The sequence below is a fragment of the Haliotis rubra genome, unplaced genomic scaffold, assembly GCF_003918875.1.
Source record: "Haliotis rubra isolate DU_JTF1 unplaced genomic scaffold, ASM391887v1 Scf43, whole genome shotgun sequence".
In the NCBI taxonomy this organism is placed as follows: domain Eukaryota; kingdom Metazoa; phylum Mollusca; class Gastropoda; order Lepetellida; family Haliotidae; genus Haliotis; species Haliotis rubra.
In genome coordinates this window covers 2,715,155-2,727,472 of record NW_025767113.1, presented here as the reverse complement: position 1 = coordinate 2,727,472, position 12,318 = coordinate 2,715,155, and the positions used below count along the sequence as shown (strand labels likewise).

The following is a 12,318-nucleotide window of genomic DNA, read 5'->3' as shown; positions in this document are numbered from 1 at the left end:
CCATAACATGGGAGTAGATGTGCAGACACATACTGTAGAGACTATTAACCTCGTGTGTTTCCGTATCATTGATATCAAAGATTAGGAATAAAATTGTATTATGTAGCCTTTGGCTAATCTATGATATTAATGATAAGGAAACACACGAGGTTAATAATCTCTTTATCATGTTATGTTATTACTAAAATTACTCTAAAAAAAAAGAATCCAACCGTACGAGAATGTACATGAAGAGAATCGGGCATTCGCGTAAGAATACATAGCGATCACAAGGTGAAGGTCGTTCATGACGCATTGGAAAATACCCTGTCAATGAAATGTTGACGTTTTAGGATTCGAATGGCGTGTATGGAGTTTTGTGAAAGTAATTCGTGTATTGACCTAATTTGCATATTTATCAGATTTGGATATCAAGTTTATGAGAGTGCTTTATTGCACCGATAACACCATCCCTTATATGATAAACGTGCGTATTTAGCACCTGCAAACAAACGAAAAAGACTGCGTGATTTCTAGAAGCACCAGTGAATGCCAGTATGACAGTGTGCTTCAAAATTCAATTACATATATATGTACTTTTCGAATCACTACACTGATTGTTTTATTAGATATACAGTGTAGTTCATGTTTTCATATATAACGGGCGTTGACTGGCTTCTCTAGTTGTATAACACCCACAGCACCAATGTTGGCGTTATACCCTGTGTAGGCTGTATTAACCTTGATAAGCTGAATGTTCATTGGCAAAACGACAACTTCATGTAACTGTGTGTAACATGACACTGATGTCGCAGGCTATATCACATCTCTGACTGATGTGGAGTCACAACGTTCACGATGATGAAAGATTCGGGACTTATTGTATCGGTGTAACAAAGCAGACGCTGATAGTTTTTGGAAACCTATGCACATACATAAATTAAAAAGGTGGTTGCAAAAAAAAATATCGGGAATGATGTTGTGGTTGTTACATTAGTGAGTGAGTGTAGTTTTACGCCACACTCAGCAATATTCAAGCTATATGGCGGGGTTGTTACCTGAAATAGATTCAGGTAATGTACTACTTTATTGTAGTCTAATAATCTTCACGAAATGCTTTAGTTGTACGCCAGCTTTATAAATAAGCTGAAGAAAGTGGATGCGCACCCATGCTTCCAACAGGGCAATTAACGATAGCTTGTGCTTCAGACTAAAACATTGGACTTTGTAATGTGTCTCCTGCTGTTCACCAGTATCATTACATTTGGCTGGAACAGCTATTGAGTTTATCGCTGCTTTTAACACTACTTCAGATATACCGCGGCTTTAAACTTAGTTTTATATTGAACATATTGCGCGGATTCAGACGAAATGGGACTTACAGCTACACGGAGACAGTCGTAACAACTCGCCTCTTTCCGTGACCTACTAGACGCCATCCGGCTTGCCGGAATGACACGAGTAGTTACGAATCACACAGAAAATGAAGAAAATATAAATTCGTACATCAAACTTTATTGTACAAAAATAATACTCCAATTCAACATGATTTCCATAAAGCAATAGCATGATGCCACATTTTGCAAGTTCACCTCGAGATGACCGTATAGAAGTATGAATAGTATTAGTTAAAGCATAGACTTTTTACTTTCTAAACCACACGATTCCATATTTTAGTATATTATATTTTTTCATTTTCCAAAAACAATTTTGAAATCTTTGTTTCACAGTATTAACTTTGAGAGTCTTTGGGGCAGTTGGTGGACCAGATGGAACTGCCCCGGTTTTTCAGATATGCCCTCTGGTTGTCGGTTGATCAAGGGGCGACAACTCATCCTGTACTCCCGTGTACGCTCCACTGTCCATTATGCGATGGTAAATTTAGGATGGGGGAAGAGTTGGCAGAGGGTTTGAGACTTGATTTAGAGCTGAAAAGAAAATACATCGGATTAATTTCCAAGATGTAAAAATGATACGTTTAACGTTACTTAGGAGATAACAATTGTGTCTTTTAAATCTTAATTAGATGTTTTGATATATGTAAAATGTCTCAAAATCCTTGATCCGTCAAAGGTATTAACCACCTCTAAAGTACCCGATCTGACGACCGCATCTCTGTTGAATACCCTAATATATATTGTACAAAATTGAATCATCAAATTTAATAGGCAAAGTCCTAATTAGCTTCAAGATTCAGGGTGGGCATATGAAGCTATGAGAAGGACACCGTCCTGAGCCAGGAACACGGTACTACACGGTCCTTTCGCGGACTTAACGAAGCCAGAGCGGCGAACATTTAATCATATTGAGTACTTGGTGTCTTAATATACAGCACCCAGTGCATCCCAGATCCAAAACTTATTTCAGATCAAAGTCAGTTAATGTATTCGTTGTGGTGAATTCCAGACTGGAATTGGTATCCAGCAAACTATGTAGGGATGTCAGGCTCGATAACGCCATGGATGGCTGCCCTCAATTCTAATCACTGGATTATCCGATTCAGGTTCGATTATACAGGGAACATCTTTACATGGCTGGATATATTGCTGAGTGCAGGGTTAAATAACGAACAAAATGACTTTGATGGTAGTGGCCATGATATTTTGTGTAAACTGTCAAGGAGTATCGGCCAGGAGATACTCACTGTCACAGACTTTGTTGATGAGGATGTTCTCCAGGTTCCCGGGACCGCTGGTCGACAGGACGTTATCTGTGCTCGATGCGATACTACCCAAGAAGTTCTGGTTGGTCCTAACGCCAAGGTCGACAAGGTAGATATCAATGCCGTCGAACTGGGCGTCCCTGGCTTGGCGAAGAATGTCGAATCTACCTAGTTCCATTGATTGCTGATCAAGGAACAATATGGCCACCTGGAAACAATTACTTCATGATTAGATAACCATCATGTATTATGTACTGTAACAAATATTCTATATTATTGTGTATTAATTAGAAAATTACCGAGGTTTCTTCAGTTTTCAATTTGAACATGTGGCACTCTCACCAGCTACCATTCCAACAACCTACCCACTCATTCCTATCTACCCCATAAACAAGGCCACCCCGGGAACAGCCTTCTTTTAGCTCACCTGGTTAGCCTGAGGCCTTGCGCCCCTGGCATCCCTAGCCTCCGCCCGCATCTCTTTCAGCAGGTTACTGTAGGAGTCCTGGCGAGGGATGGGGTCACCGAAGTTGTTGCAGAAGAGGGAGGGGTCGGAAAGAGGAACTTCGTTAGCTCGACAGGAGCCGAGGAGCAGGGACAGACGCAGTTGACCACGGGCGTCTCGGAGGGCGTTCACCATGTTGCTGACGATGCTGAAGGCGTTGTCAGCTTCTGATGGCCCGGCGACGAAGATGAGGTCGGCGTTCTCGCGGATATTGCAGGCTGTGGGTATAGAGGAAGTCTTACAGGCCATCGATACAGGCGAGGGATTGGAGAATCATTACACAAGCTATCGATACAGCTGGCGGTTGAGTGAAGAATTGTAAAACACAATACTTTAACAAAACATAGGATAAACTATGTTACACTAATGTTGTCTTTTGCAATCGTAATATGTATTTTTTGTAACTGTGATGTTACTTTAAATCTAACGCCTCAAGTCCAAGAAATCGTAAGTTAATATGCTTTAGGCTGACATCCTCTTGTTTCTATTTGACAGACACCCATTTGACAGACACCCAATTTGCAGACACTGAACTAGAAGGTTAATTAGGGTGACACCTACGGGTAAAATGGAACAGTCCACTGTCTAGTGAGTAGAGCAGGGTGAGCCTGAAACAGGTTCGTTACTGAGAAGTTTGATTGTGGGTAAATAGAACTTTGTTGTGATTAAATGATAAATGATTTCTTTTCTCAAAATTGATTTTACTATCAATTACTATCGAATATAAAAACAGGTTTGTCACTGAGAGGTTTGATTGTGTTTATTGATAGAAAAGCCCCCTCCCAATAATAGCATATGTACAACAGAAGTTAACTGAGAAAACGTTTTGTTGGAGAGATATAGATATGTACATATTTGAAAACATTCTCATTTGCAATAAATGAGACACCTGCATTGCCATGTAAGATACGATTAATACCAATCAGTGTTCTAATTTTAACAATACTGTCTAAAGATTGCAACAGTTTATGTTTTTGAGTAGTAATACAATGGACACAATAATAATAATTGGCTTGTATAGCGCCTAGTTTCCATAACAGAAGCTCAATCTAAATAAATCGTAATTAAGTGAACTTGTCATATATCTTAATATTGTGTGCAAAACATATAACTTCTTTATTCCATATGAATAATATTTAGGTTCACATTTGTCTTTATTTGATTTATATGATACATAAGTGTCTCAATTTCTAATAGCTAAGCTAATGTTTTCAATATGATGATGCCGACTCCCGTTAGACTAGAAGGGTAAACCGAAATGTTTATGAAAATAAACTGTTTTTATGTTGCAGCAGTAAAAGTTCAAATTGCTGTCGTTTTGTCCATCTTTCGAAATAAATAATATAGCTTCAGTTTCTTCCTGTGTTATTTTTGGGACTATTTCATTATAATGTGTAGGTAACAGGTAGTAGATAATCTGTTCACTGGACCGTAAATGTTGTTGTTTTAAGGTGTCTGCGAACTGGCTGTCTGCGTAATGGGAGGACACCTTTCAACCTACTTCCGCTGTTGAGGATAATTGGCGGGAGATTACAGATGCTGTTGGGAATGGTACTGTACAGTCTGTCGAGACCCCTGTAGTTGGTGATGTTGTACATGAAGCTGTTGTCTGGGTCGTTGGCAATGGCCCTCCATTCTCTCTCGTCCGTGTATTGCCCGACGCCGATAACAAACATGTAGAAGCCCTCCCGCCTTGCCGTATCAGCCTCGTTCCGGGTGGCGCCGGGCTGACGTGAGTACCCATCAGTCACCACAATGATGACCCGGGTCACGTCGGCACGGAACTGACTGTTTGTTCGGACAGTTCTGAAGGAATCAACAGTTATAACATAATCAGTGTTCTGTCGTTCATATTGGTGTTTGGAGTTCTTTTTTGTGCCGACTTAAACTGAGTTAGTGAGTTTGGTTTGACGCAGCTTCTAGTTACACTTGAACGGGGTGACGCGAGGTGAGGTGAAATTGGGTTTAACGTTGTGCTTTAGAATATTTCGCTCATATGACGACGTGCATGCGTGTGTATGTGTATATGCGGCTGCTTGTACTAGCCCAGACTGAAGCTGGTTTTATAGTGCTAGCCCACTGAGATACCATGCCGCAGTGAAGCATGAATACCCCACTCAGACACATTATACTGACTCCGAGCCGACCAGTCCTTGCTGTACCCATTAATGCCGAGCGCCAGACAGGGACCAACAAGTACCATATTTTAACGTCTTTTGGTATGACGCAGTCGGGGATTGAACCCGCGACCTTCCGCTCTCCGGGTGGACGCTCTAACCACTACACCACGGAGGCGGTCTCACTTGAACGAAACCATAACAAGTGACACCAAACGTCAAGACTTAGAAAGACTGGTCCTTATACGTAGCTGATGCAGTTAGTTACAGGTTTGTTTATCATATAGCCCTTCTTTCCACATTACTGGAGTATTGCCTATTAAATGTGATCACAAATGTTTCACACATGCAAAATATACTTATTGAAAACAAACCTGATAGCCTCGGCGGTGTTGGTAAGGCCTGTGAGGTAGGGGACGTTCCTGTCGTTGACAGCATTACGCAGCTCCTCTTTGGTCTGGAACTCTCCAAGGTTGAAGGAGATACGATAGTTATCACTGAAGGCCAGGGCGCCCACACGTGTACTCTGTGCAGATATGTCGAGTCGGTTGATCACCTCCCGGACAAACTGGCGTTGTAGTTCGTAGTCCTCGATGTAGATGGAGCTGGACGCGTCCAGGATGAAGAAGATATCGGCCTCTTTTCCACGACAGGATGGCATTGCTGACGGCAGAGAGACGGCATGGTGAGCTTACGTCCATACAATGTACTGCAATTATTCAGGGTAGCATGCACGGTTATTCGAGGTACCTTGGAGGGTTATTCAGGGTACCTTGGAGGGTTATTCAGGGTAGCTTGCAGGGTTTAACAAGGTAGCATACACGGTTATTCGAGGTACCTTGGATGGTTATTCAGGGTACCTTGGAGGGTTATTCAGGGTAGTATGCAGCGTTATTCGGGGTAGCATGCAGGGTTATTCAGGGTAGTATGCAGTGTTATTCGGGGTAGCATGCTGGGTTATTCAAAGTAGCATGCTGGGTTATTCAGGGTAGTATGCAGGGTTATTCGGGGTAGCATGCACGGTTATTCAGGGTAGCATGCACGGTTATTCGGAGGTACCTTGGAGGGTTATTCAGGGTAGGGTATTCGGGGTACCTTGGAGGGTTATTCGAGGTAGCATGCACGGTTATTAAGAGGCATGGTTATTCAGGGTATTCAGGGTAGCTTGGAGGGTTATTCAGGGTAGCTTGCAGTGTTATTCGGGGTAGCATGCTGGGTTATTAAGGATAGCATGCACGGTTATTCAGCGTAGCAAGTAAGGTTATTAAGGATAGCATGCACGGTTATTCAGCGCAAGGTAGCAAGGGTAGCATGCAAGGTTATTCAGGGTAGCATGCAAGGTTATTCAGCGTAGCAAGTAAGGTTATTAAGGATAGCATGCAAGGTTATTCGGGGTAGCATGCATTGATTGTCTGTATTTAAAAGCTCGTTCATGCTGAAGACTTGTATAAAGGTTTTACATAGGTTTCTTCGAAGACGGCAAAGGTACTTACTCTCGTCGAATTCCGGTTGGGTGCCACGTTCTGGAAACGATGTATATTAGACATTAGTGTGCATAAAAAATACACTGAAAATGATTATGAACTTACAGACAATGTCAAACGTAAATGTGTAAGTAAGCATGAACCTGCTTGCTCAGCAAGCTCCAAATCGTTCCATTAAACCAGACTGTGATTTGTCCTTACGTTTAAATTGCTTTACGATACTTTAAAAGTTATGCTCAGATTTCTTCTTTTTAAAAGTCACATGCAACCAAAAAATAAAACATAATTAAAACACAATTATCACTTATTCATGACATATAATATACATTGCTGGTTATGAAAAACATATAAACAAAATTATAAGCGTACAATCGCAAATCAAAAGTGCAAAATTGTGTACTTCGGTTTACTTCCCAACAAACGAAGCAGCCGGGATACCGAACCCAGTCAGAGCGGGTGGGTGTGCACTCAAGTGTAACGGTTGGTTCATTTGCAGATGCCCTCACGGCTAATTGTGTGTGTATATATAGAGATGTTGGGTTTTGTAAATACATGCTCATTTTTTGTGTATAACATTTTACAATCAACAGACATCATAACATGTCATGTGTTCAAGTATCACACCTGCCTGTCTGTGTAATTACATAATGTGACAGAGACCGAACTCGGGCCATAAATCAATGCATTTTGTTTATGGTGTACAGCCTGATTGGTGTTAAGTTCAAATTGCATGTGGTCAGTGATAGCAGCTGTGTATTGAATATTGTCATTAGCAGACAGGCAGGCAGACACACAGGTGTCAATAAAACAAGACATTGAGTTTTGTCTGTGACAACGACATATCCATATCACAGTTAGAAATTCTGTCAACGCTAAATAATGACATTGCTTTTAAGTATCAAACTGAGGAAGTGTCTCGGTAAGAAGAACGTGTGGTGAAATACACAAATGAAATCATATAAACAGTTAATTTACTGTCACGACATATAAAAAGCTCGCGCCTGTGAGATATCAACAAAACATTAGAAACAATAGCTCACACCAAAGCCTTCACCAAGTATTCACCCGAGAACCCGTTTCCAAGCTGCGCGAACCTATTTACTTGCGCACGTGCTATGAGCGCAGCCCAGCTGTTGAAACCCGTTTTCCCCAGAAAAGTCGGGGGAAAATTAGTGAAACGTTTGAACTCCGATTTCGCGCGGTTTTTTTCATCGCGTTATTTTTCAATTTTATAAGTTGAATTTGCATTTTTGACGATTTGTTTCGGTAAGTCCATACCGAAAGGTATCAGAATCTGCAAAGTTGTGTTTTACGTTGCATGTGACCTTTAAGAAAATGCTGTTTGTATTTTATAATACCAGAAATACGAAAATAATATAATTGATTGTATGCTCCTATGCATGTATAATCAACACACACTTGTTGTGTTTACCATAGGTATTGCTGGTATTCTGACTATGTCATGAGTATGTGTTTGTTTGACGCCGCTTTCAGCGGTATAACAGCAAGCAAACAATCCAATCTGGACTAGATAATCCTGTGATTGACATCCGTCATGAACAAATCCACAATCAATGATAGCTATACAGCATCCGTTTTGAACAGGAACCCGACTTGATGAGTCGCAAGCTTTCAACGTAAATGGCAATGGGTGTACAATCTACAGTAAGCTACGGTTATAATATACTGTACAGGTCCACTATATATAGTTTGTCATAACGCATTTTTACTAAAACATACAGCAGGTACCTGGGACCGAAAACAGTTCGTTATATTTACCACTGAGCCACGTACAGGCCCATCTCAATCTCAGATGACGACGTGTCAATAGGGCCTGTAAGTCTCGCGAGGCGCTACTTCCGGTACGAAGATTTCAAGCATTTATTCAAGAACCAGTTCTGGTTCCAAATTTGACCTCACCAGACCGGACCAACTGTTCAACCATGCTAAACATACAAAATTCAGTGAGATATAAGGTTTAAATGAGTATGAACCGTTATGTTTAGTGAGATATAAGCTTTAAATGAGTATGAACCGTTATGTTCAGTGAGATATAAGGTTTAAATGGGTATGAACCGTTATGAACAGTGAGATATAAGGTTTAAAAGAGTATGAACCGTTATGCACAGTGAGATATAAGGTTTAAATGAGTATGAACATATATGTCTTGTTAGGTGTTAGGTTTAAATACATATGAACCTCAATGTATAGTTACATATATTGCTTAAATAAGTATGACCCTACAGTGATCATGTGCCAGCTGGATATAGTTGAATGCTAAAACTAAAACAGATCGTGGACGTATCTTGCGAATCTGGGTTTCAAATGCTTACTCTGCATTCGGCAACCTATACCACTGAGACACTTGGTCCTCTAACTAGATTCAGTGCAAACTAAGAATGTTTCTCGACAGGATAATGCAAATGGATAAAAATGGGGTCCATGTGTGCAAATTCAAAAGATGACGGAGTTACTACTTTCAGTTTTTACCAACAAAGGTCGCCCTCGAGTCAGAACGGATACATCGTACCATGTGGTTCTTGTAGTTATCAGCGTGATTTTCTTACATTACGAAAATAATGGTCGTGGGGTTCAGTGAGAAACATGCTTCCTGTTGTCACTGTGCCACAGTTACCACTTCATAATTACTGCGGTGTACAAACTTCGTAAACTGCACAACCTTACGGCGAGCTTCCTCAGGCCACCCATCACACATACTGGATACAAAAGTAGCTCACGACACATTCAATGTTGAGTGTATACTACTCAGAACTGTTAAAGAACACCAGACTAGGCGGTCACCAGACACACAACAGGGTGTCCCTGTATTGTGACGAGTGTGTATGCTACGTAAACTACATCCTATCAATGAACGTGTTCTTGGCGAGTAATGTCACTGCAGTATTTCCTTTCGTCACCAGACAAGCAGCTACTATATCTGCACTTGGTCACAGGGCACAGTGTGTGTGTTTGTGTTGACAGGAGGAAATACCAGATAGCTGCCGTAACCAGGGTTATGTGTTGACGATAAAGTCGGTGTAATTCCAGTACATCTGTGGCCACGTTGATATCTACGTACACTACAATACTATATTACAAGAGTTTTTGTTGTCTAAAACCTGTCTAATTGGTTTACATGGGCTCTAGGATGATTAAGGCCAAACTAATGGTTATAAATTACATATAGATTATTTAAAGATTCTTTACCTGTGGAATCGTATGTCAATATGTTCTCTTTCTTCTATATGACTTTCTAAGACATTAGATTGTTCCCCATATCTACGCTTGGAACATTCTGATTCGACCACTGTATGTTTATGTACTAGTATTTGAAAGATCGCAATGTCACAAAAAAATCTTACATTGACAAATAAAACGGTTGTTCACAAAAAGTATAATATTGTAAATACTGCTGTACTTACGTGCAAATACTCCTACCGCAAGAACCTGGAACAACAAATACAAGCATGCTGAACATACAACCACAAACAAACAGAAAAGCAGAACCGTCGCACAGATGACCCTGGTTAAATCTTTAAATAGGTATAATCATTACTGATCATCACTAGAGGAAAATCCATGCAAATACCACGCACATCCATACCACACAATCCAGTGATAATTCCTTGTGGATACCAACTGTGGTATTTTGTACCCCCATTTATGTTATATTATTTCCAAATAGTAATATTGTGTATTCTGCACCTTTTCGAGGCAGTAACTGTTATTGGATCTTAAGGGGGTTGATTGTATCCTGAAGGTAGTGTCTTGATCCTGAAAGTTGGGAGTGGAGATTGTTTTGGTCGTTTATTGTTTAACGACGCACTCAGAAATATTCCAGCTAGTTGGTGTGTAAATGATCGAATCTGGACCAGCAGCCCAGTGATCAACTTCATGAGCTTCGATGACATGTGTCAGCCAAAGGAGGCGGTTTAATGGCTGGCTGGTGGGTGAGTGATTTGAGGAGAGGCGGGGTAGCATAGTGGTGAATTAGTCCCAGGGCGCCGTTGTGCAAAACAACCTTAGCGCTACGACAGTCGTAAGTCTATGTTAAGGAATGGGAGTTCCGATCACCTTAGCCCTAAGATCGCTGCGTATCAGACTGGATTATTTACAGATGGCTTTCATGTATCACAATATCACGGCGGGGGATACCAGAAATGGATTTCACACTGGCTGATCACAATGCTTTCGATAAGGTTGCGTATATCGAGAGAAATATTCGAGGAAAATATCTCCTAAATGATTTCCTGAATATACCTAGCATTCTGAATATACCTAGCATTCTGAATATACCTAGCATTTAGTAATTCACCAGACACAGAGACATTAAATCTATCAAGAAACGGGCCTCATTAAAATGATGAAATCAAATTTGGACAGACCATAGCTAAATGCGATTGCTATGCTTCTATATAATAATGAGATATGTAGGAGAATATTTTGTTAAACTGTGAACTTCTTTCAGAGTGATACATATTTTACACATCTAACATATGTATGAGAAGAATGAAAACACAAAGTTTTAACTGTTTCCATAATTTTCTTGTAAAAGTAACAAAAGACAAAAAGAACGATCTTACCGCCAATACCAGTAAGCCACTTGACATCGCCATGTTTGATGTATCGTCTGCTCGCCTGTCTGTCCTCGGGTGCGGCAAACGACGTCGACAGACTCTTATATACAGCCCTCCAGGGGGCGTGGCGATCAGTATACGACTCTCCTTAAATGGATAGGATATGGACTATTTGCCTTATTGAACAATACCATAATATTGTTTTTTATATGCACTGCAGTTTGCAGAGCATGGACAATATGGACATATATATTTCAATGCATGTTTATTGTGCTCAATGCTTGAGCATAAACTTCGCCTTTCCATATATGCATAATAACATCCTTCCGTGGCTACATAAGAACAAACAAAAAGGAAGTGCAAACCGTTTTACATGAAAACTGTAATGATTTAATCTGTAATCCTATTCACCAGCCTTGCAAATCTGAGAAATGAAAATTTAAACACAACTGCGAATCAATCAGCACTGGTTCTTGCATGGATGTGTGAAGTCATCCTTGAAAATCAAAAGTACTTGCTACAACCATCTGTTGTCCACATATTCAGTTGTCACAGCCGTTGTTCAATGAAATAGTAAGTCACATGTGAAATAATGTCATCATACACAATTTGTCCTGCAGTTATCGGTTAAATTATGCATTCCTTGTAAACGTATAAAGTATGTGTGAATATCAACATATGATAAACAGTGCATGAAGAACTGACTTGAAATACCATAACAATAACAATACAACAAACATATTTCGAAGTTCTCCTTTACCTGGGTGGTAGTCCCGTAATTTTAACATAATCAATCTGATATTGCTACTAATTTTTCCAAAGTCGGTCAAATATTTTCAATTTGGTATTTGCGCTCTTCCTTCGTTACTCTCTTCCACTGTGCATACAGCACAACGCTGATGGAGAATCCTGCAGGGGGGAAACAGATCTTAAACGCATGCATACAAAAATTTAAGTTCATTGTGCTGGTCTTGCAGATGATGTTAAATCCAGG

General features: G+C 40.4%; 1 protein-coding gene across 1 annotated transcript; it reads right to left on the bottom strand.

The window, feature by feature from the left end:
• Nucleotides 1-1,474: 1,474 nt before the first annotated feature.
• Nucleotides 1,475-11,451, bottom strand: LOC124288987 (cartilage matrix protein-like). Its single transcript, XM_046725584.1, has 8 exons — nucleotides 11,331-11,451; nucleotides 10,170-10,194; nucleotides 6,757-6,786; nucleotides 5,638-5,926; nucleotides 4,648-4,952; nucleotides 3,069-3,364; nucleotides 2,624-2,849; nucleotides 1,475-1,907 (listed from the first exon to the last, which is right to left on the bottom strand). The coding sequence occupies exons 1-8, from the start codon at nucleotides 11,361-11,363 to the stop codon at nucleotides 1,861-1,863; spliced, it is 1,251 nt and encodes a 416-aa protein (XP_046581540.1). The 5' UTR covers nucleotides 11,364-11,451; the 3' UTR covers nucleotides 1,475-1,860.
• Nucleotides 11,452-12,318: the final 867 nt, after the last annotated feature.

What these genes read in the sequence shown, in the direction of transcription:
- LOC124288987 (XM_046725584.1), bottom strand. Translation starts at nt 11,363, where the DNA reads ATGGCGATGTCAAGTGGCTTACTGGTATTGGCG. An exon ending in AACACCGCCGAGGCTATCAG is followed by an intron (nt 4,953 to 5,637) that starts GTTTGTTTTCAA and finishes TGATTCCTTCAG; the next exon opens with AACTGTCCGAACAAACAGTC. An exon ending in AATTATCCTCAACAGCGGAA is followed by an intron (nt 3,365 to 4,647) that starts GTAGGTTGAAAG and finishes CTATACCCACAG; the next exon opens with CCTGCAATATCCGCGAGAAC.